General features: G+C 40.8%; 1 protein-coding gene across 1 annotated transcript in view; it reads left to right on the top strand.

Annotated features, from left to right (window-relative positions):
* Nucleotides 1–25,332, top strand: part of GUCY2C (guanylate cyclase 2C) — a 715,850-nt gene that overhangs the window by 474,594 nt on the left and 215,924 nt on the right. Inside the window, 3 exon segments of the mRNA XM_040408779.1 lie at nucleotides 10,777–10,820; nucleotides 10,823–10,843; nucleotides 22,057–22,161. Of these exon segments, the coding sequence (XP_040264713.1) occupies nucleotides 10,777–10,820; nucleotides 10,823–10,843; nucleotides 22,057–22,161 (170 nt within the window).

The following is a 25,332-nucleotide window of genomic DNA, read 5'->3' on the forward strand; positions in this document are numbered from 1 at the left end:
TTGTAAAAGTCAAATACAATGTTTAAATACTGCAGTTATATTCTTGGTTTAAAAAACACCAGCACAGCAGAAGAGGGAGCAGGGTGCAAAAGCGGAACGGCCGTCCCCTAGACAATACGCCTGCTAATGCCCACCGCAGTAAGGGAACGAGCGCACCAAAGCCAGCTCCAAGAAGTTCCCTGGCGTGGCAGTTCTTCAGACAATGTGCTGACGACAAGACACAAGTGGTTTGCACGCTGTTCAATCAGAGCCTGAAGCAAGGCATAAAGGTTCTCAACCTGAGCACAACCTGCATGACCAGGCATCTAAGTGCAAAGCACAAGCTGCAGTGGAGTAGACACCTCAAAAAAAAAAAAGGAAAGGTCTCTGGCTCCTGCTTCCTCTTCTGCTGCTGTCTCGGCCTCTTCATCCACCTCTGGAGTGACAGTGGCACCTGCCACCCTGAAAACAGAAGATCTGCCAGCAACGCCACCACCTGGGTCACCAAGCATCTCCACAATGTCCCATGGAAGCGTTCAACTCTCTATCTCCCAAACACTGGAGCAAAAGAAGAAGTACCCCCCTACCCACCCGCGATCCCTGGCCCTGAATGCCAGCATTTCAAAATTACTGGCCTTTGAAATGCTATCATTCCGTCTGGTGGAGATGGAGAGTTTTAAAAGCCTTATGGCGGTGGCTGTCCCACAGTATGTTGTGCCCAGCCGCCACTACTTTTCCAGGTGAGCCATCCCTGCACAACCAAGTAGGGGACAAAATCAGGTGTGCACTGCGCAACGCCATCTGTGGCAAGGTCCACCTAACTACGGATACGTGGACCAGTAAGCGCGGTCAGGGACGTTATATCTCCCTAACAGCACACTGGGTAAATGCAGTGGCGGCTGGGCCTGAGGCGGATAGCAGTTTGGCGCATGTCCTTCCACCACCAAGGATTGCAGGGTGCTTCAGTTTGCCTCCTGTTGCTTCCTCCTCCTACTCCGCTTCCTCATCCTCTACCGGCTCCTCATCCAGTCAGCGTAACACCTTCACCACCAACTTCAGTACAGTCAGGGGTAAACGACAGCAGGCAGTTTTAAAACATATCTGTTTGGGGACAAACCCCACACCGCACGGGAGCTGTGGACGGGCATGGAACAAAAGACCGATGAGTGGTTGGTGCTGCTGCTCGCCTGTCAGCGCTGCAGCGTAACTTCGGCCTTCCCGCTCACTGCCTCATATGCGACGTGCCCACAAGGTGGAACTTCACCTTGCACATGCTGGCCAGACTGTGCGAGCAGCAGCAGGTGATAGTGGAGTTTCAGCTGCAGCACGCATGGGTGAGTTGCTCTTCAGAACAGCACCACTTCACCATTAAGACTGGGCCTCCATGCGAGAACTGTGTGCCTTGTTGCGCTGTTTCGAGTACTCCACCAACATGGCCAGTGCCCATGACGCCATTCTAAGCGTTACTATACCACTTTTATGCCTCCTTAAAAAAACGCTTCGGGCGATGATGGAAGAGGATGTGGCACAGGAGGAGGAGGAGGAGGAAGAGGGATCATTTCATAGGGTTTCAGACCAGTCATTCACAAGTGGCTCCAAGGGTGGGTTCCTGCACCCACAAAGGCCAGGTACACAATTGTCCACCCAGGGCACAGTTCTGGAGGATGACAAGGTGGAGGATGAGGAGGAGGAGATGGAGGAGGAGGAACCGTGTTCACAGCAGGGTGGCACCCAAACCAGCTCATGACCATCACTTGCGCGTGGCTGAGGGGATACAGAGGACACAGACGATACACCTCCCATAGAGGACAGCTTGTCGTTGCCTCTGGGCAGTCTGGCGCACATGAGCTATTACATGCTGCAGTGTCTCCGCAACAACCGGCGAGTTGGCCACATTCTAACTTGTGCTGATTACTGAGTGGCCCCGCTGCTGTATCCCCGTTACAAGGACAACGTACCATCCTTAATTCCGTCAATGGGGCGTGATCGTAAGATGCGTGAGTACAAGCGCACACTGGTAGATGCACTGCTGATGGCATTCTCACCTGACAGAGGGGGCACAGTGGAAGCACAAGACGAAGGCAGAGGAGGAGGAAGAGGTCGCCAGCACAGCTGGGGCACCACCAGCACCTCAGAAGGCATTGTTAGCATGGCCGAAATGTGGAAAAGCTTTGTCAGCACGCCACAACAACCAGCACCACCAGCTGATATGGAACATCTTAGCAGGAGGCAGCATTTCAGCAACATGTTGGAGCAGTATGTGTGCACACGCCTACAAGTACTGGATGATGGGTCTGCCCCCTTCAACTTCTGGGTCTCCAAATAGGGCACCTGGCCTGAGCTTGCCCTTTATGCCTTGGAGGTGCTGGCCTGCCCTGCAGCCAGTGTATTGTCTGAACGTGTGCTTAGCATGGCAGGGGGCGTTATCATAAACAAGCACAGCCGCCTGTCCACAGCCAATGTGGACAAGCTCACGTTCATTAAAATGAACCAGGCATGGATCCCACAGGACTTGTCCGTACCTTGTGCAGAATAGACATGTATGCCGGCCTTACCCAGCGATTGTTCTACTATAGCGAAATTGCTCAATGTTGTATTTTTGTTATTTCCGCCTTTTTTGGGGTGTACCCTAATTCTAAAAAAATTAAAAATGAAAACCAAAAACCAGTGTTGCCTTCCTCGTCCTCCTCTACCGCCGCTTCCACCTACACTGCTACGTCCACCGCCTCCTCAACCTCCTACTCCATATGGACCTCCACCTTATACATTTAAGATTATTTTTTGTTAATTTTTAAGTATTTTATTTTAAGTAATTTCACTCATTTGTCTGATACATTGTTGGGTTACATATCCCAATTTTTTGGCTGTGATATACCCCTGCTCTTCCTAGTGGACAGGTTAATAAATATCACTAATTTGTCTATTACATTGTCGGGTGAAATTCACCAATTTTTGGCTGTGATATACCCCTATTCTACCTAGTGGAAAGGTTAATAAATTACACTAATTTGTCTGTTACATTGTCGGGGAAAATTCACCAATTTTTGGCTATGATATACCCCTGCTCTACCTAGTGGACAGGTTAATAAATTTCACTAATTTGTCTGTTACATTGTCTGGTGAAATTCACCAATTTTTGGCTGTGATATACCCCTGCTCTACCTAGTGGACAGGTTAATAAATTTCACAAATTTTTCTGTTACATAGTTGGGTGACATTCACCAATTTTTGGCTGTGATATACCCCTATTCTACCTAGTGGAAAGGTTAATAAATTACACTAATTTGTCTGTTACATTGTCGGGGAAAATTCACCAATTTTTGGCTATGATATACCCCTGCTCTACCTAGTGGACAGGTTAATAAATTTCACTAATTTGTCTGTTACATTGTCTGGTGAAATTCACCAATTTTTGGCTGTGATATACCCCTGCTCTACTTAGTGGACAGGTTAATAAATTTCACAAATTTTTCTGTTACATAGTTGGGTGACATTCACCAATTTTTGGCTGTGATATACCCCTGCTCTACCTAGTGGACAGGTTAATAATTTTCACTAATCTGTCTGTTACATTTGCGGGTGAAATTCACCAATTTTTGGTTGTGATATACCCCTGCTCTACCTAGTGGACAAGGAAATACATTTCACTAATTCATCTGTTACATTCTTGGGTGATATTTTACCATTTTTGCCGTGAATAAATCCCTTCTCTGCATAGGTGACAGGGACCTAAATTGCAAAAAATCGTCTTTTACATTGTCAGGTGACACTTTACCAATTTTGCCGCATACAAACCTCTGCTCTGCATAGGTGACTGGGACCTTATTTTTTGTAAAATTGTCTGTTGAATTGGTGGGTGACATGAACATAGTTTTGGCGTGAATAAACCCCTGCTCTAAATAGTTGACAGGGCCCGAAATTTTTAAAAATCGTCTGTTCCATTGGTGGGTGACATTAACCCATTTTTGCTGATGAAAAACCCCTGCTCTGCATAGGTGACAGGGACTTAAATTTCTAAAATTCGTCTTTAATTGGCCCTTTTATTCGATCCTTCCGCTTTAATAACTTGTCCCACATTTCAGCTCGATAACATTGCAGCCATTGACCTCCCTTGGATGTGGTATCCCTTTCTCATGCTCCCTCTCCGGCATGGAACCCTGATTTGCCGCTAACCATGATCAACATGGTAGGCGCAGAAAAGAACATCGAAAGTTGATAGAGAAGATATCCAATTGGATGGTGGACGTCACGAGGACATGCGATCAGGCAGAAGTTATCTAGAGTCAATAAAGCGGCAGCAGGGCCTCTCCTGTCAAACGTTTCCAAATCCAAAATACCCCATTGACATTCCCTATAATTTTTTATTAATCATTCCAATAACAGGGCATCTTAAGAGTCCTGTATTGTTATTTATCTTCACTACCTCCCCGATTCGGGAGTGGGTAATTGCTGTGAGCCCCTCCTTTACTTGGAAGCTGCGGCTTAAATAATTTGTCCCACATTTCCACTCGGCCACATTTAATTTCATCCATTGACCTCCCTTGGATGTGGTATCCCTTTCTCACACTCCCTCTCTGGCGTGGAACCCTGATTCGCCGCTAACCGTGATCAACATGGTAGGCGCAGAAAAGAACATTGAAAGTTGACAGAGCAGATATCCAATTAGATTGTGGACATCACAGGGACGTGCGTCATGGTTGAGAAGTATGTGTGCACACGCCTACACATACTGACTGATGGGTCTGCCCCCTTCAACTTCTTGGTCTCCAAATTGGGCACAGGGCCTGAGCTTGCCCTTTACGCCTTGGAGGTGCTGGCCTGCCCTGGAGCCAGTGTATTGTCTTAATGTTTGTTTAGCACGGCTGGATGGGGTTATCACAGGTTATATTTCCCAATAAGCACACAAACTTGTTCCAGCTCACCTCTTTGGTCGATTCATGTAAACCCGGTTCCAAAAGCCTGGGGGTGTGGACCCGCTGCAATAAGTAGATGCGAAAGGACGGCTCTGGATGCGTATGGAGATCCTCTAAAATACTCCTTTATTTGAAATTAGTATACACAGCAAACACATCCACCAGTACACAAGTTCTGTTGACGCGTTTCAGAACAATGTCCTTAGTCGTAACATTTTGACAAAAGTAACACCATGTTTAAATACCTTATTGATCCTCCTTCCTATTGGAATATAGGGAGGGGAAATTCATACCATTGGTTTGCTACATTGACGTTAACACCCTTCACCTAGCACATCTAATCAACATAGACAATGACTTTCACATTGTGCGGATACCTGAGGCCCCTTAACCCTTTATGTTCTATGGTCCAGCTTAATTCAAATCCATGTGGAGGGTGTAAAAGGCGCAGGAAAAAACGCACAATGTGAACAACGTGAAAATGATAATGGTTTGAATACATTAAAACTAGGTGAATGTGGTCTTCCCTCTATTTTATACCTTTTTACCACAATACAGAGATGGAACACTGCATAATACCGCGTTATAATCACACAATATCATACAATGTTGCACTATATTATTATACATCATTGATCCGTCACCATAAAACATAACATGTCAGATAAAAATAAAATAAAAAAAAAACAATATTACATGTAAACTGTAAAGTATATAGCAGTGTTCTCTGATTTTTATTGATAAATATACATAAGCTCTTTCCTTAAATTAAACCCTCTGGGGATCCTGCTACTGATTGGGTAGCAGGATCCCCAGAGGGTTAAATTTAAGGAAAGAGCTTATGTATATTTATCAATAAAAATCCGAGAACACTGCTATATACTTTACAGTTTGCATGTAATATTGTTTTTTTAATTTTATTTTTATCTGACATGTTATGTTTTATGGTGACGGATCAATGATGTATAATAATTATGGTGCAACATTGTATGATATTGTGTGATATAACGCGGTATTATGCAGTGTTGCATCTCTGTATGTGGTTAAAAAGGTATAAAATAGAGGGAAGACCACATTCACCTAGTTTTAATGTATTCAACCATTATCATTTTCACGTTGTTCACATTGTGCGTTTTTCCTGCGCCTTTTACACCCTCCACATGGATTTGAATTAAGCTGGACCATAGAACTTAAAGGGTTTAAGGGGCCTCAGGTATCCGCACAATGTGAAAGTCATTGTCTATGTTGATTAGATGTGCTAGGTGAAGGGTGTTAACGTCAATGTAGCAAACCAATGGTATGAATTTCCCCTCCCTATATTCCAATAGGAAGGAGGATCAATAAGGTTATTTAACATGGTGTTACTTTTTGTCAAAATGTTACGACTAAGGACATTGTTCCGAAACGCGTCAACAGAACTTGTGTAATGGTGGATGTGTTTGCTGTGTATACTATTTTCTAATAAAGGAGTATTTTAGAGGATCTCCATACGCATCCAGAGCCGTCCTTTCGCATCTACCTATATTTTCCCAATGTTTTTGGGGTGTACCCCTAATTTAAACAAAAAATATTAAAAATAAAAACCAAAAACCAGTGTAGGCTACCTCCTCCTCCACCTCCACCGCCCGCTTCCACTACATCGTCACATCCACCCGCCTCCTCGACCTCCTACTTTATATGGACCTTGTCCTCCTAGATCAAGATTATTATTTTTATTTTTGCGTATTTTATGTTATTTTAAGTCCCTATCCCTATCCACAAAGCCCTCTAGCCCCTTTCCATGACTTTTTTTAGAGCCATTATAGTGCTCCAAAGTTCGGGTCCCATTGACTTCAATGGGGTTCGGGGTCAAGTTCGGTCAAGTTCAGGTCCCGAACTTGAACTTTTTTGTGAAGTTCGGCCAAACCCATCGAACCCAAACATCCAGGTGTCGCTCAACTCTACTCATGATGTGAAAATGTGAACAGCATAATGAGGAGGAATGTTTGAAATACCAATTCTAATTGAACCAGGACATTTATTGGGCTATTAATGGATCAAACACCTGTTGTGAATCTTGCCATTAAGCTCCTAGTTAGAGAAAAGCAAGTTGGGCAAAAAGTACTGAAACATTGAACTGTTGGACATGTGCATTCAAAAGTTTAGAGAAGGTCACATTGCGTTTACCTGTTAAGGTTAGAATGCATTTTAGGTCATCCTGAAATTTCACCCACAAGCCAAATATCCCTAACTTTTTTGTGAGTAGTTGTATATAGTCTACACATTATGCATTGTGTATAACTTATTTTCTCTTATAGCCAAGGCTCTGTCTACATGTTTTCTTCCCTCAGGTTTTCATCACTTTTGATGATAAGATTATTGCAGCACACTGCGTTTTTCCTTACAGTTCAAAATGGTTAAAAACTTGAGAGAGCCTAATAGACCAAATTATGTCAGTCCACAGATAAAGAACTCACGTCACCCACCAGTGCTTAAAAATGCTCTCTTTATTCGCTTCACAGCAGATTAATACATGGGTAGGTAAATACACACATGGATTGGCAGTGGACGTTCGTGTACACCAATGCTTCTTCAAAGGTTGCTGGAAGAAAGCTACGTAGCACTTATATTTTCCTCCCATATCTACCACGAAAGACAGGGTACCAAAAATACCTTGATAACACACTATATAAATACATAATAACAAGTACCCATTTACAAATCACAACCTATAGAAAGGATAGGTAAGATCTCTCATTAAGACCCATTGGGCCTATAGCCTTGGACTTCATGATCCACATTGCGTCACCACTGCAGAAGTCTAGCATGTACAACCCTTGGGTACTTACTCCCTCTGCAAACCTGAAAAAATCAAGGTGGTTAAATGACTACCATGAACCTTTCTCTTATGCTTAATAAGTCTAGGGACTCCTTTTCAACTCTTTATTACATGAAGATGTTCCCAATTGCTTTTAAATAAAGGTCAAATAGCTTTACAGATGTAGCATACACTGAAAAAATCAGAGTGACCATGATAAAACTGATTCACCACATGTTACAAATTCCCTATGATTAGCAATCAATCAGTTGCACATGAATTTACAAAAAACATCAGTGGCCACATCTATAATTTCCTTTCAAGGAAGTTAAATCGTGTGTAGCCAATTTGAGCGACATTCTGGAAATCTATCCCCTCATCAATCACTTCAAATTTCATCATCTCTTGAAAGATAAAATTGGAAAAATGTGTTGTCTTATCTTTCAGTGTCAGAACTGGCTTCCAATAAGTGCCTGGAATTATCCTTTTTTTTCGACTGCCATATAGCAATGTATGGTCTATCCTGTTCATCAAATGATTCAGTGGTACAAAAGTTCAATCTCTTCAACAAGAGTTCTACTAGATCAACTTGCAGTATAACAGGTTGAACTGGATGGACAGATGTCTTTTTCAGCCTTATAAACTATGTTACTAATGTATAAACAAGGAAATGCAATATTGACAAAGTGTCACTCGATAGATTTTTGAGGCACCTTGAGGTACACATTCTCAGGTTCTATTATATGTAGATGGAAAGCCTTAATAGCATAACACTGAAATCCTCCTTGATTTTTATTTTGTCTATCATAAAGGGTATCTCATCATAAAAATGTATCATTTTTTATCATTAAAGGGGTTGTCCCATGAAAAATATTCTACAGTTTTCAAACCAGCACCTGGATCTGAATACTTTTGTAATTGCATGTAATTAAAAATGTTTTTATAGCCACAGAGTTATTCAATTAAATGTATCTGTATAGCAGCACCTGCAGTTTGTCTCGTTTTTCTTATTTCTTTGTCCGGCTCACTGAGAAGGCCGCACATGCTCAGTTCCATCCTTCAAATGCCTTTCTGAGCTGTGATAGGAAGAGAGATATAGAAGAAAAGACACTCCCCTTGAGCTTGCAGCTTTATATAAATCTAGCAGAACAAATGATCTCTGGATCCATGTGAGGTACAGGGCCTGGATCTAGCTTTCTTAGAAAGAGATTGTCATGTACTATATGATTTTCATTTTTTACATTAATCATAGGATAACCCCTTTAACTAATCCTTTTTTTTTTTTTTTTTTTTTTTTACAAAAATGGGTGGATGGTTTTCTGAATATAATTTTTTGAAGCCAATGTATTTTACTTCTTGCCTTGACTCTTAACTTTCTCCCTTGTTTGGTCTTTTAGCATGGCAAACTTGAGTTTCCCAGTCAGACTATTCACTCTGACTGAAGAGGAAAGAGTGACTCAATTAGAACATCAAACATTACACTGATAAGTTGCAGTGTTCTTCTATTGGCCATCTTTATCTATGCCTATCAATACAAAGCTGTCATGCAGTTATCCTAATTATAAAATCTATTATTATACTTGGAGATAACATCTTTCCCTAGCAGCAGTAGTAAATTAAAACAGACCTCTTAGTAGTTTAGAGATAAGGTTTATTAACAAGTGAAAGGGAAAGTACCAGTCACACAGTTTGAAAAAACAGTTAACCATTTGTAATAGAATGGCTCAATTCTTTTTAATAAAGGCCAATTGAAAATATGAATTTCCAGCCAGCCAAAAATAAGTTAAATCCTCCAAAGGTGTACATAGCCTTTAAACTGCTCTAGCTAGTTTTGAAAGATGAATATATATATTATAATATATATATATATATATATATTTCAAAGGATCGCTCTCTCGGGGTCAAAATCACAGACTTCTTTGCAGATAACGGATTTAAAGTCAAAATGGTCATTTATTTTGGCACCAGCAGACACAAATCAGCAAAACAAGCACCTGCCAGTCTGGGCTCTAACTAATACATAGTAGTTTTCCATGACTCACCTCTAAGCACAGGGTTCAGGCTTCAAGTCTTAGCAGGTCTGCTCATCAGACACAAGTCCATACAGTAAGGATCTGGCTTTCCTGTGGCTCCTCAGCCACATATGGTCCAGCAGCCTCCAGGCTGTGACAACACCAGCACACATGGGGAAGGATGGTCCAGAAGTCCCCCCCGACTCTGACCGTGAGCGACCCTCTTTCTGTAGGCATTGCTAGGGCCCCCCAAGTTCAGGCTTTACAAAGCCTTGTGGCCCCTCAAGCCAGGCCTCGGACTGGTCCACAGGGGTACAGGGGAATCACCCGGTGGGGCCCCTGAGCAAGGTTGGCCCCTAGTTCTCCCACCCACTGCCACAAGTGGCACATAACACAGTGGACTTACTGCACTACATACATATATTCAATGTACAGCACCTCAACCAGCCTATGTTCATATAAAAAAACTTGTTAAATTATTTATTATATTTGGATGTATCCGTATGTTGGGCCCCCAAAATACATTCTACTGGTGGGCCCTAGGTACCCCAGTCCGACATTGCCTTCAGCCCTCCTGGCTGAGACCACACAGAGCCTCTGTAGGCCTCTGGTTTCCAGTTTTCTCTCTCTCAGACTGACACACAGAGGGTTGGTTTTACCCCTCCTTGATTACAGCAGGCCTCACCTGCGATGTCCTCAGGTATAAGACAATACCTGGACTGGAAGGGTGTGGACTGGCAGATCCCACTACCAAACCTATCCACCAGTCAAAATGAAATACAGCCCAGAACAAAATGTAAGCAAAACTCCCTGCAAGCTTTCTGGATTTTATTTATCTCACCCGGCTGAGGTATCTGGGTGGGATTTACACACCTTCCAGCACTCATATTGTACACATGACCCACGATATATATATATATATATATATATATATATATATATATATAATGTATTAGGCTATTTGTCAATGCACAGGTGGCACATGTGGAATGTCCTCTCCTGGTTTACTAAGTTTCCATACTAGTTTGGTTTTGATTGGAACATTGCAAATGACAAATATTTCTTTTAAGGTCATTATAACTGAAAGACTTGAAACATGATGGGAATTTCACAGAAAAAACAGAAAATGGACCTTAACCAAAGTAAGATGTTTTTGTTTTTATTAGTATGGGAATAGAATTGTGAGGGGATGATGGTGTTTGCTTTTACATTGTATGCAAGGAAAGGCCAATTTTCTCCAGGGTTTGACAGAATTCCAGCATGGGTTATGTATAGATATAGTGGTATCTATCTATTATCATTACTTAAAACTATAGCTTAACCTCCCCGAAGTTTACATACTGATATAAAAATATATATGTACAGTCATGTGAAAAAATTAGGACACCCTTCTGAAAAGCATGTTGGTTTTTTGTAACATTTTTATAAATGGTTATTTCATCTCCGTTTCAACAATACAGAGAGATTAAAGTAATCCAACTAAACAAAGAAAACTGAAGAAAAGTCTTTTAACGATCTTCTGTAAATGTCATTCTACAAAAATGCCTATTCTAACTGAGGAAAAAGATAGGACACCCTCACATGTATTCCCTCTTAAATTGGCTCAGATCTCACACAGGTATATCACACCAGGTGCACATAATTAGTAGATCGTTACTCTGCATGTTGAATGAGGCTTGCCCTATTTAAACCTCAGACATTTAGTTTGGTGTGCTCCTGACTGTTGAAGTGAGATCTGAGCACCATGGTGAGAGCAAAAGAGCTGTCAGAGGACTTCAGAAAAAAGATTGTAGCAGCCTATGAGTCTGGGAAGGGATTTAAAAAGATCTCAAAAGATTTTGAAATCAGCCATTCCACTGTCCGGAAGATAGTCTACAAGTGGAGGGCTTTCAAAACAACTGCCAACAAGCCCAGGACTGGTCGCCCCAGCAAGTTCACCCCAAGAGCAGACCGCAAGATGCTAAAAGAGGTATCCAAAAACCCTAAAGTGTCATCTCGAGAACTACAGCAGGCTCTGGCTACTGTTGATGTAGAAGTACATGCCTCTACAATCAGAAAGAGACTGTACAAGTTTAACTTGCATGGGAGGTGTGCAAGAGAGGAACCTTTGCTTTCCAAGAGAAACATCGAGGCCAGACTGACATTTGCCCAGCGATAAAGTTGACAAAGACCAGGACTTCTGGAATAATGTTCTTTGGACAGATGAGTCCAAAATTGAATTATTTGGGACACAACAGCAGAGGACATGTTTGGCGTAAACAAAACACAGCATTCCAAGAAAAGAACCTCATACCAACTGTGAAGCATGGAGGTGGAAGTAGTGTCATGGTTTGGGGCTGCTTTGCCTGCAGCAGGGACCTGTCAGCTCACCATCATAGAATCCACGATGAATTCTACTGTGTATCAGAAGGTGTTTGAAGAACATGTGAGACCATCAGTTAGAAAATTAAAGCTGAAGCGGAACTGGACCATGCAACATGACAATGACCAAAACATACTAGTAAATCAACCAAAGATTGGCTGAAAAAGAAGAAATGGAGAGTCCTGGAATGGCCAAGTCAAAGTCCAGATTTGAATCCATTGAGATGCTGTGGGGTGACTTGAAAAGGGGCTGTACGTGCAAGAAACCCCTCAAACATCTCACAGCTGAAAAAGTTCTGCATTGAGGAGTGGGGTTAAAATTTCCTCAGACCGATGACGAAGACTGGTAGATGGCTACAAGAACCGTCCTCACTGCAGTTATTTCAGCCAAAGGAGGTAACACTCGCTATTAGGGGGCAAGGGTGTCCTATCTTTTTTCCTCAGTTAGAATAGGCATTTTTGTCTAGAATGACATTTAACCGAAGATCTTGAAAAGACTTTTCTCAGTCTTTCTTTGTTTAGTCGGATTACTTTAATCTCTCTGTATTGTTGGAAACGGAGATGAAATAACCATTTATTAAAAATGTTACAAAAACCCACATGGCTTTCAAAGGGTGTCCTAATTTTTTCACAAGACTGTATATCTAGCTTGTTTTAAGTTATTTAACAAAAATTTTGGGGGGAAAATGTAGATTGCATTAGATCCACCAGAGGATCCAATTATCACATAAGATTCAAACTTGTGTTCCAAAACTGTATCAGTTTACATTAAAGGGTAATTCCCATTTCAGACATTTATGGCATATCCACAGGATGTGCCATAAATATCCAATAGGTGCTCTCTCTGTTCACAGCAAGCGTTAAATGGGTATCGGAGGAACCCCTTTCTCAAGACACATGCTGGTCCCAGGTCTCCATAGGAACATCACTGTGGCAGGCATTGGAGCCTCTAGCAGACTCAAGGCTAACACAGCGATTGTGCAGGATTCCTTTCGGCCCTGTGAGCAATGCCTCTCACATGCATTGGTCAACATTGACCACATCATTTGAGGAGATAAATGTTCACTGATCACAGGACATAAGCTCCGGCGCTATATTAAAACAGCAGGTCCCTGGAGGCTACTGTGCCTGCTCAGCTTCTGGACTTCTGCAGTAAATGTACATCGGGGTCTGGAAGGGGTTATCTATTCCCTCAGTCACCAGTTCATGCTGCCCCCTAGGTAGGGCAACATAAAACTGGTGATAGTTTCCCTTTAAGAGGTCACACACACTTTGCAGCTTAAGTCATAAACACCTTTAACATTTTACATGGCACATGCATTTCTTATGGCTTTTTAAGTGGTGTTTTTTTTTTTTTTTTCATAAATATATGAATTATAGGTTTTTTTCAGGCATTTTTCCATATAGAGAAAAGGATGAAAAATGCTCAAAAAAAGCCATTGCTTCAGCAAGCTGCATCTTCAAAAAAATGCCACAAATACAAGAAAGCATCCCACTTGGATAAAAAGCAACAAAAAAAGCATTGTTTGTCCTGCATTTCGTGATTCCCATAGACTTTAAGTTAACTTCTAGAGTTGGCATTTTTACTGAAAAAATGCAAAAAAAGGCAAAATTTAAATAAAACCTGTGTGAATCCAGAAAATGGATATCTAGAATTAGTATATCAGCTCACTACTTTAGGCCCCTTTCACACGGGCGAGTATTCCGCGCGGATGCGATGCGTGAGTTGAACGCATTGCACCCGCACTGAATACCGACCAATTCATTTCTATGGGGCTGTTCACATGAGCGGTGATTTTCACGCATAACTTGTGCATTGTGTGAAAATTGCAGCATGCTCTATATTCTGCATTTTTCACGCAACGCAGGCCCCATAGAAGTGAATGGGGTTGCATGGAAAATCGCAAGCATCTGCAAGCAAGTGCGGATGCGGTGCGATTTTCCACGCACGGTTGCTAGGAGACGATCGGGATGGAGACCCGATCATTATTATTTTCCCTTATAACATGGTTATAAGGGAAAATAATAGCATTCTGAATACAGATGCATAGTAAAATAGCGCTGGAGGGGTTAAAAAATAAAATTATATAATTTAACTCACCTTAGTCCACTTGATCGCGCAGCCCGGCATCTCCATCTGTCTCCTTTGCTGAATAGGGACCTGTGGTGATGTCACTCCGGTCATCACATGATCCATCACATGATCTTTTACCATGGTGATGGATCATGTGATGGATCATGTGATGACGGGAGTGACGTCACCACAGGTCCTGTTCAGCAAAGGAGACAGAAGGAGATGCGGGCTGCGCGAACAGTGGATTAAGGTGAGTTAAATTTTTATTTTATTTTTTTTAACCCCTCCAGCGCTATTTTATTATGCATTCTGTATTCAGAATGCTATTATTTTTCCCTCATAACCATGTTATAAGGGATAATAATACAATCTACAGAACACCGATCCAAGCCCCAAACTTCTGTGAAGAAGTTCGGGTTTGGGTACCAAACATGCGTGATTTTTCCTCACGCGAATGCAAAACACATTACAATGTTTTGCACAAGCGCGGAAAAATCACGGGTGTTCCGTAACGCACCCCGCACATTTTCCCCGCAACGCCCGTCTGAAAGAGGCCTTAGGCGCACAATTCAATGTTTTCAAAGTACAAAGGTTAATCCAGCAAAAAGTAATTCAAATGTACAAACTTTATTGCAGGAAATGTATAAAATCCAAAGATTCATGACTTGCATTGGGTGCAGTAAAACAAATGTATGACGAAGGTTTATGAAATCCACCAGCAATGCGTTTTGGCCCTTGCTAGTCCTTACCCACAGCCATGTTGGAGAGGATAGCAGGTGTATTAGATAGTCTCACCTTGCTGTCACTGGGAGCCACATAATTACTGGGTGTAATTAAATATACATAGAAAAACAGTGTAGCCAAGATCAATGTATCACAATAAAAACATGCATCATGAAACCATCATACAATCATTCATTTGGCCTCAATTGCAAAAGTGATCTCATATTGTATTATTGAAATTCATAGATATGAAGGTTTTATGAATATATGTTTTAGGCCCCATGCACACGACTGTTATGTGTTTTGCAGTCCGCAAATTGTGGATCCGCAAACACGGATGTCCGTCCGTGTGCGTTCCGCAATTTGCGGAACGGCGCGGACAACCATTATTTAAAACTGCCTATCTTGTCCGCAAAACGGACAACAATAGAACAGGTATACTTTTTCTAGGCACCAACATAACAGACCTTCAGATGGGCACAGCACACGGATTGCAGACCGCATCTTTTGCTGCCCGTTGAAGTGAATGGGTTCACATCCAAGCCTGCAAATACTGGGGCTTGGATGCAGACCAAAACAAAAGTCGTGTGCATTGAGGCCTTAGGCTTCCTGCACACGGCCGTTTTTTTTTCTTCCCCCGTTTACTGGCCGTTTTTTGCGTTCCGTATACGGAACCATTCATTTCAATTGTTCCGCAATAAAAAAACGGAATGTACTCCGTATGCATTCCGTTTCCGTATTTTCCGTTTTTTTCCGTTCCGTTTAAAGATAGAACATGTCCTATAATTGCCCGCAAATCACGTTCCGTGGCTCCATTCAAATCAATGGGTCCGCAAAAAAAATTAAACACATACGGAAATGCATCCGTAGTCTTCCGTTTCCGTTCGTTTTTTGCGGAACCATCTATTGAAAATGTTATGCCCAGCCCAATTTTTATCTATGTAATTACTGTATACTGTATATGCCATACGGAAAAACTGAACGGAAAAACGGAACAGAAACGGAAACACAACGGAAACAAAAAATGGAACAACGGATCCGTGAAAAACGGACCGGAAAACACTGAAAAAGCCATACGGTCGTGTGCAGGAGGCCTTAGGCTGAGTTCACATTACCGATTAGCTTTCTTCTGATCAGTTATTTTGAGCATCAGTTATGCTCAGTTAGCAGTAAAAATAACATCCATCTTTTTTGAGCATCAGTTATGATTAGAGATAAGCGAATTTCATATTTTGAAAATTCGTTCACACTTCGTTTGTCGGTAAAAGGTGAATTGCGTTATGGATTCCGTTACCATGGACCAAAATGCAATTCTATGATGGAATGCATTACGAAATGCCTTTAGAGGCATTCCGTTAATCATTCCATCATAATAGAAGTCTATGGGCTGCAAAACGGATCCGTCCCGTTTCCGTTATGAGGGGGAGTCCTAGTTATGATCATTGATCAGTTTACATCAGTTTGTGTCACTTCCTTCAGTGATCTTTTTCTTCTTTTTTTTTTGACGGGAGAAAAAGTACAGCATGCAGGACTTTTTCTCCCATTAAAAATAATCTCTGTTGGAGGTGACACAAACTGATGCAATCTGATCATAACTGATACTCAAAATAACAGTTGATAAAAAAAATGGCTGCACAACTTTACACATACAAACAATAGAGCTGAGAAATGGGGATCACTCTAAATTAAAGTGGCATTATACCTACTATAAATGGAAAAATGGAAGCTCTTAGCGCCCATTTTTGATCAAACGGATCAGTTTTTTTTCTGTTCTTCTGACGGATCAGAATGGAAAACAGCTAAACGGTGATGTGAACTCAGACTTAGGCTGGGTCACTTTTTGCGAGTTTCTACTGTAGGGGTGCATCGGGGGATCTTCAAATGTGACATGGCAACTTAAAATTATTCCCGTGAAATCTGCTGTTCAAAATCCATATGGTGCTTTTTCCCTTCTGCGCCCTGCTGTGTGCCCATACAGCTGTTTTACGACCACAGATGGGGGTGTTTCTGTAAACTGCAGAATCAGGGTAATAAATATTAAGTTTTGTTTGGCTGTTAACTCTTTCTGTGCTACAGGAAAAATTGATAAAAATGTAAAATCTGCAAAAAAAGTAAAATTTTGCCTCCATTTTCCTTTAATTCTTATTGAAGTCACAAAGTAACTTCATAACTGAATTAGTACTTAAAAAAGTGGGTTTGGAAATTTTCTTAAAAATTTTCTAAATTGCTTCTAAAATGCAAAATCTTTATGCCAACATAGACATATGGGGAATATTAATTAATAACTATTTTATGAGGTATCGCTATCCGTCTTAAAAGCAGAGAAATACATTTTTTTAAAATTCCACATGTGTTAATTCATAGTTTTGATGCCTTTATAGTCATGAAAATAAAGAAAACTCTTTGAATGAGGTGTGTCCAAACTTTTGGTCTGTACTGTATATATTATATATATATATATATATATACAGTACAGACCAAAGGTTTGGACACACCTCATTCAAAGAGTTTTCTTTATTTTCATGACTATAAAGGCATCAAAACTATGAATTAACACATGTGGAATTATATACATAACAAACAAGTGTGAAACAACTGAAAATATGTCATATTCTAGGTTCTTCAAAGTAGCCACCTTTTGCTTTGATTACTGCTTTGCACACTCTTGGCATTCTCTTGATGAGCTTCAAGAGGTAGTCCCCTGAAATGGTCTTCCAATAGTCTTGAAGGAGTTCCCAGAGATGCTTAGCACTTGTTGGCCCTTTTGCCTTCACTCTGCGGTCCAGCTCACCCCAAACCATCTCGATTGGGTTCAGGTCCGGTGACTGTGGAGGCCAGGTCATCTGGCGCAGCACCCCATCACTCTCCTTCATGGTCAAATAGCCCTTACTTTCAAAGTTTTCCCAATTTTTCGGCTGACTGACTGACCTTCATTTCTTAAAGTAATGATGGCCACTCGTTTTTCTTACTTAGCTGCTTTTTTCTTGCCATAATACAAATTCTAACAGTCTATTCAGTAGGACTATAAGCTGTGTATCCACCTGACTTCTCCTCAATGCAACTGATGGTCCCAACCCCATTTATAAGGCAAGAAATCCCACTTATTAAACCTGACAGGGCACACCTGTGAAGTGAAAACCATTTCAGGGGACTACCTCTTGAAGCTCATCGAGAGAATGCCAAGAGTGTGCAAAGCAGTAATCAAAGCAAAAGGTGGCTACTTTGAAGAACCTAGAATATAACATATTTTCAGTTGTTTCACACTTGTTTGTTATGTATATAATTCAACATGTGTTTATTCATAGTTTTTATGCCTTCAGTTGTGAATCTACAATTTTCATAGTCATGAAAATAAAAGAAAACTCTTTGAATGAGAAAGGTGTGTCCAAACTTTTTGGTCTGTACTGTATATGTATGTATAAAACGGGCACTCGAGTCAGAGGTTGGTGCATCAAAAACGTTTATATAAACATGCCCACTATAACAGTTAAAATAACATTTAAAATAACATTTAAAAACAATTTTATATAATAAAAAACAATATGTAAAAACAATATGTAAAATTCGAATGATCTTCGATCGATATTATAGTCGACTTTGATGGTGTAGATCCATATTAGAATCGACTCTTGGATCTAATATGAGATAATCAGTGTCCAGAAAAATCGATCTCAAGAGCATCGATTATTTGAAGAATCTTCAAGGGCATCGACTATTAAGAAAAGCCACAGAAAATACTGGAGAGGCAGTGAACTTTTCAAATAATGTTCTCAATGGTGGCATATAAAACCACTTGTACTTTGTTTGTTAGCAGCTTGATAAACATATGGAAAAGGATAAGCAATCTCTTTTCTGTGTCTTCACCACTGCGGGTGGTTTTAGTTCGACAGAATACACCGCACGCTTAATCAGCGATATTTTCTTTTCCCATTAGCTTTAGTTGAATCTCTCAAAACTTTCAAATAGTGATCCTGTTTTTTCAAATGGTGATCACTTACCTGGTGGCGTCTCACGTGATTTCTATACGTCACCTCTTTACAGATTGCAGCGCGCTGTTTCCTTCGGATTGAAGTCTGTAAATACTGTAGTCAGATTATGCCATACGCGTTTCGAGGTTACACACCACTGATGAAGAGGTGTGTAAACCTCGAAACGCGTATGCATAATCTTACTACAGTATTTACAGACTTCAATCCGAAGGAAACAGCGCGCTGCAATCTGTAAAGAGGGTGACATATAGAAATCACGTGGGATGCCACGTGAGGACGCCACCAGGTATGTGATCACCATTGAAAAACCAGATCACTATTTGAAAGTTTTGAGAGATACAACTAAAGCTAATGGGAAAAGAAAATATCGCTGATTAAGCGTGCGGTCTATTCTGTCGAACTAAAACCACCAGCAGTGGTGAAGACACAGTAAAGAGGACAGCTTAACCTTTCCATATGTTTTATCAAGCTGCTAACAACAAAGTACAAGTGATTTTATATGCCAACATTGGGAACATTATTTGAAAAGTTCACTGCCTCTCCAGTATTTTCTATGACTTTTCTTAAATAGTCGATGCCCTTGAAGATTCTTCAAATAGTCGATGCTCTTGAGATCGATTTTTCTGGACACTGATTATCTCATATTAGATCCAAGAGTCGATTATAATATCGATCTACACCATCAAGTCGACTATAATATCGATCGAAGATCATTCGAATTTTACATATTGGTTTTTTTATTATATAAAATTGTTTTAAATGTTATTTTAAATGTTATTTTAACTGTTATAGTGGCATGTTTATATAAATGTTTTCGATGCACCAACTTATGACTTGAGTGCCTGTTTTATACATACATTCACTTTATCTTTGTTTTTTGGGGTAAACATTAACGTGAGCACCTAATTCCATTTGGTTTGGGAGGTGAGCCGCCTTATTTCTATTATCCAAAATATATACAGTACAGACCAAAACTTTGGACACACCTTCTCATTCAAAGAGTTTTCTTTATTTTCATGACTATGAAGGCATCAAAACTATGAATTAACACATGTGGAATTATATACATAACAAACAAGTGTGAAACAACTGAAAATATGTCATATTCTAGGTTCTTCAAAGTAGCCACCTTTTGCTTTGATTACTGCTTTGCACACTCTTGGCATTCTCTTGATGAGCTTCAAGAGGTAGTCCCTTGAAATGGTCTTCCAACAGTCTTGAAGGAGTTCCCAGAGATGCTTAGCACTTGTTGGCCCTTTTGCCTTCACTCTGCGGTCCAACTCACCCCAAACCATCTCGATTGGGTTCAGGTCCGGTGACTGTGGAGGCCAGGTCATCTAGGGCAGTACCCCATCACTCTCCTTCATGGTCAAATAACCCTTACTTTCAAAGTTTTCCCAATTTTTCGACTGACTGACTGACCTTCATTTCTTAAAGTAATGATGGCCACTCGTTTTTCTTTACTTAGCTGCTTTTTTCTTGCCATAATACAAATTCTAACAGTCTATTCAGTAGAACTATCAGCTGTGTATCCATCTGACTTCCTCCTCAATGCCACTGATGGTCCCAACCCCATTTATAAAGGCAAGAAATCCCACTTATTAAACCTGACAGGGCACACCTGTGAAGTGAAAACCATTTCAGGGGACTACCTCTTGAAGCTCATCAAGAGAATGCCAAGAGTGTGGAAAGCAGTAATCAAAGCAAAAGGTGGCTACTTTGAAGAACCTAGAACAGTGGTGGCGAACCTATGGCACGGTGCCAAAGGCGGCACTCTGAGCCCTCTCTGTGGGCACCCACACCCTGGTAAAAGGCAATGGTGTACCAATATACTTTAGACTTTTTCTGACATTCATCAGTGCAGGGCGCACTGTGAACAGCACAGGCAGCACATTGAATGTAGACAGGCTATCATAGCTAAATGATTAGTACATGGAAGATGTACTATATTGCACTGTAGTATTCAGGTTAAATTGCCGTGTTGGCACTTTGCCATAAATAAGTGGGTTTTTGGATTGCAGTTTGGGAACTCGATCTCTAAAAAGGTTCACCATCACTGACCTAGAATATGACATATTTTCAGTTGTTTCACACTTGTTTGTTATGTATATAATTCAACATGTCTTAATTCATAGTTTTGATGCCTTCAGTGTGAATCTACAATTTTCATAGTCCTGAAAATAAAGAAAACTCTTTGAATGAGAAGGTGTGTCCAAACTTTGGTCTGTACTGTATATATACGAAAATATATCTTTATTGAAACCGATAAAACAAATAAATAGATACATAAAATGGCCATTCTAGCGCCGTGTGAGAGGGGCCCGCACATTCCTACTGCCTTTTTCAGACTTTGTTTCTGGCTCAAAGCATTAGGTTACATTACGGGCGCCTGATGAGGCATCTTTGTTTGCAGAAACGCCTGGAGCCCTTGGACATTATTTGATGTGTAGCCTGTTAGAGATATGAGGCAACTTTTATTTTATTTTCTAAAGTTACATTTCAATGTGGGACTGTATTAGCTGCTTGCTAGCTGCATGTATTGCAGTGTGTGTGTGATAAATCAGCTTGTGCTCATCAGTAACAAGAGAGATGTGGGCACATTAATGTAGATTAACAACAGTCTCCACTGAAATAACTTCCATATTGGCAGTGATTATGGATGTTTGGGTTTGATAACAATACCCCGAGTCTTGTCCATTTTTGCTGGCTAATATTACCGCATCACCTAGCCTAGGGATAGGTATCTAAAGGGGCAGTCAGGTTTACCCCTGAGCCTTGAATATTGGATCACTAGATTTGATTGATTACATAATTATTTCCATTGGTGCGAATAGCACTGGTTTTATTCACCTTTTCCCAATTGAGTTTTGATTTAATAAAGTTTTTTTGTGTTTTTTTAGCTTCCCCTCCTTTGCAAGTTATTAGTAAATTATTATGGGGTGGCAAACCTGTATCATTGAGATTGTATACTGTATGTTAACGTTTGTATAATCTCATACACTTTGCTGGTAAGCACTAAGCATCCGCAAGGAAAAACCACACATATTCTGCACTGTGTGCAAGTGGCCCAATATTGTGCCAACATATTCTGCAGCACTCTACATGTCACATTAAACTTTTTCCTACATACGTTTCCCTATAAACCTGAAATCTATGTAACTGTACTAGTTCTATTCATAACTGAATTAAGCCGATTGTAACTCTTCAGCTTCTACAGATAGATTATTACAACCTGACAAAATTCTATGGAACTGTGAAGAAGGACGCTATGATATATGGTGTTATTGAATACTGTGAAAGAGGTTCACTTCGAGTAAGACCATTCAAAATTTTTATTTATCAAATATTTGCTTATGATTAATCAATTTGCAATGAGATCTCAGAGGATACATGACTGTCTATCCGGTGAACAAGTTTATTTAGTAAAGTGTAACAGTGATAAAGTCACTTCCTGCAAATGGACCTAACTGTATGTCTATTATACCAGTGAATTGCAGCAAATAGCCTTACAGTTATGTACAGCAGATGGCACATGAACTATGCCCACCCTGTCAGCAGCAGGTGGCAGCAGATAAACAGTGACCCACCGTTTTATCAGATGTGACCACTGCGACCAGTGAAAGACAGCAGCTCTCATGGGACCTCACAACTTATGGTCCAGCAGGGAACCTAAAACCACAGGGACAGGACAAGCAATGTTGGAAAAGCTTGAAAAGGTAAGTGGCAACTCCCAGGCGCTGATAAGTTTGCTGCAAGGAGTAAAGGAGACAGTAAAGAAAACCTTAAACTATTTGTTGCACACATTGTTCTTTTATGCCTGATTGATGGCTTTTACAACAGATTTATTACAGAAGTTTCTGCAGCTCTCAAATTCATTAGAAAGGGGCTTGCAGAAGTGTGCTTGCCATTGTCTGAGAAATTTGTGCAACAAGTATGCGATGTGTATATACAGAAAAAAAGACAATGTAGCAGCACTCTGAAGAACAAATAAAGTACAATAATGCCATAATTATAGAAAACATTCTGGTGCTAATGGTACGCTTATTTTGCAAATTTGAGATTCTTGGCAAATACATTTTGTACAAAATGATTTAGACCCGTCTGCCAAACATCAAGGCGATCTCTATAAGACAGGAACCAACACTAAATACTACCTGTTATGTGCCATAATGGCCACCATAAAATTTAGGGAGTACAGGTTCCACATGCATGCTGGGTCCACTCTGCTTTTTACCATTTTTTGGTGCCATAACGGCCTCCATTAAATCCAGGTACCAACATGCATGCTGAGTCTACTCTATACTTCTCCTGGTGCCAAATGGCTTCCAATAAATACAATGTGAGCAGGCTACAGCTTTATACTGGTGTCAGCCACACCCCCAGCTCAGTACAACTGCAAAAAAAGGGGGTCAGTCAGCACATCCCAATGTGCAGGTGCACGCTGCCATGGCTATATGTGAATATACCCTATCTGTGTGACTGTATGAGAAATTTAGCAGCAAATTTTGTTATCTGTGTATATATCTAGTCATAATTCATGTTTTTCTTCTCTAACTGCATAAAAGTATTAGTGAAATGATTACAAACCCTTTTTATATTTGGTGTCTTTGAATCCGTGTGCAACGCAGCAACTCAGGGCCCAACACTGGTCATAACTCAGTGTATCAGTTTTGCTTGGATTGCATCTTTAGCCCCATTGGTGCCTCCAAAGGTACTTTTAGAGTGCTACGGCTATGCACAAACCGCCATAAAGGTATGTCACCGCCACTAGCACAGTAATAGTGCACTTTTGTGCCTCACAGAGTAATAATGCCACTTGTTCTACCCCACAGGGTAATATAGCCCACATGTTCTATCCTAGTAAAATAAGATTGTTTAGTTAAAATAGTGATATAATAGTGCTCCCTTGAGAACGCACACAGTAAAAATGCCCACTTTTGTGCCCCAACATAATAATAATGCCCCCTTTTGCTTCCTACAATGTAATAATCCAACCTTTGTGACTCCTAGAACATAATAAAGGTGGGTATTTTTATTGTGTGGGGAGCAGAAACTTTTATTACTGTTTGACGGCAGAAGGAGGCATTATTAATAATACCACCCTTTTCTTCCCCAGATCAGTAACAGTACCATCTTTGTGTTGCCTCATAGGTAAAAGTGCCCTCTCACAGGTTATTGCATCACTTCACCTGTTATAGTGCCCCCTTCTAGTTTATAGTCCCCCTCATATGTTACAGGGCTCCCACTTCATTTATAGTGCCCACCTCACAGAAAATAATAAATCTTCACTCAACTTACCCAATCGCTTAAAGGGCTTAGCTGAGGCCTCAGTAGTCAGCACTTTGGCGCAGGAGACAAAATACAGTCACATCATTGCACCACCTGGTAGTGTAGGGAGTCTATGACTCCCTGCTCTGCCATCAGTATCCTGAGGACATGGATACAGTTGAGTGGCACTCCCACTGCCAGTTAAAGCATTTTAACTGAAGATCTGGGTTGGCATCCTGCATGTCTCTGTAACCCTGGACGTCTGGCTGATGTTCCCTAGTGGCACAAAATGGTTTTTTTTAAGTAGTGATGAGCGAGCATTCTCGGCCGAGTACCGGTTCGGCTCGAGCATCGCTATGCTCGGCAGATCTGAGCGTTCGGCCGAGTACCAAATGTGCTCGAGCGCCATGCTCGAGTCTCCTCCCCGCACGTTTGGCGCCTTCTAAGCAGCCAATAAACATGCTGGAAAGTATTGCCATCACTGTAATGCCATTAGCCATGTTTTCTACTGGCATTACAGTGATTGGCTGGCCGGAACACATCATCGGGTGCTTTTTTTTTGGTGCACTGGCAGCAGGCACAGTTTCATTGCGCCCAGTGCCAAGACCTCTGCCTGAACCATCAGCATAACGCCCACTTCCCCGCCCCTTAGTGCTGGTCTTCTTCATATTTATGGATTTTTTACTGGTTGTGACGCTTTTCTTTTTACTGTCCACAAAATACAGTTTTCAGATACAGGGCAGTATATGACACAGAACAGAACAGATTTTGGACAGTATTTTAGCCACAGATTATTGTAATTTGCAGTACAGACACTGTTTTATGATGTTGTTTATATTTATGACTATATTATTCCCAATATATGGGCCTGAAGCGTAGAGACAGTACAGAAATGCAATGCACTGCGATTAACGTTTTAAACCGCAGACAAGAAAACTGGGTGCTGATTTAGTGAAATGTGTATATATACTGATTTTCACTATATACAGTTGAAAGAAAAAGTATGTGAACCCTTTGGAATGATATGGATTTCTGCACAAATTGGTCATAAAATGTGATCTGATCTTCATCTAAGTCACAACAATAGACAATCACAGTCTGCTTAAACTAATAACACACAAAGAATTAAATGTTACCATGTTTTTATTGAACACACCATGTAAACATTCACAGTGCAGGTGGAAAAAGTATGTGAACCCCTAGACTAATGACATCC

This window comes from Bufo bufo, chromosome 9, assembly GCF_905171765.1.
Source record: "Bufo bufo chromosome 9, aBufBuf1.1, whole genome shotgun sequence".
NCBI classification, from domain to species: Eukaryota; Metazoa; Chordata; class Amphibia; order Anura; family Bufonidae; genus Bufo; species Bufo bufo.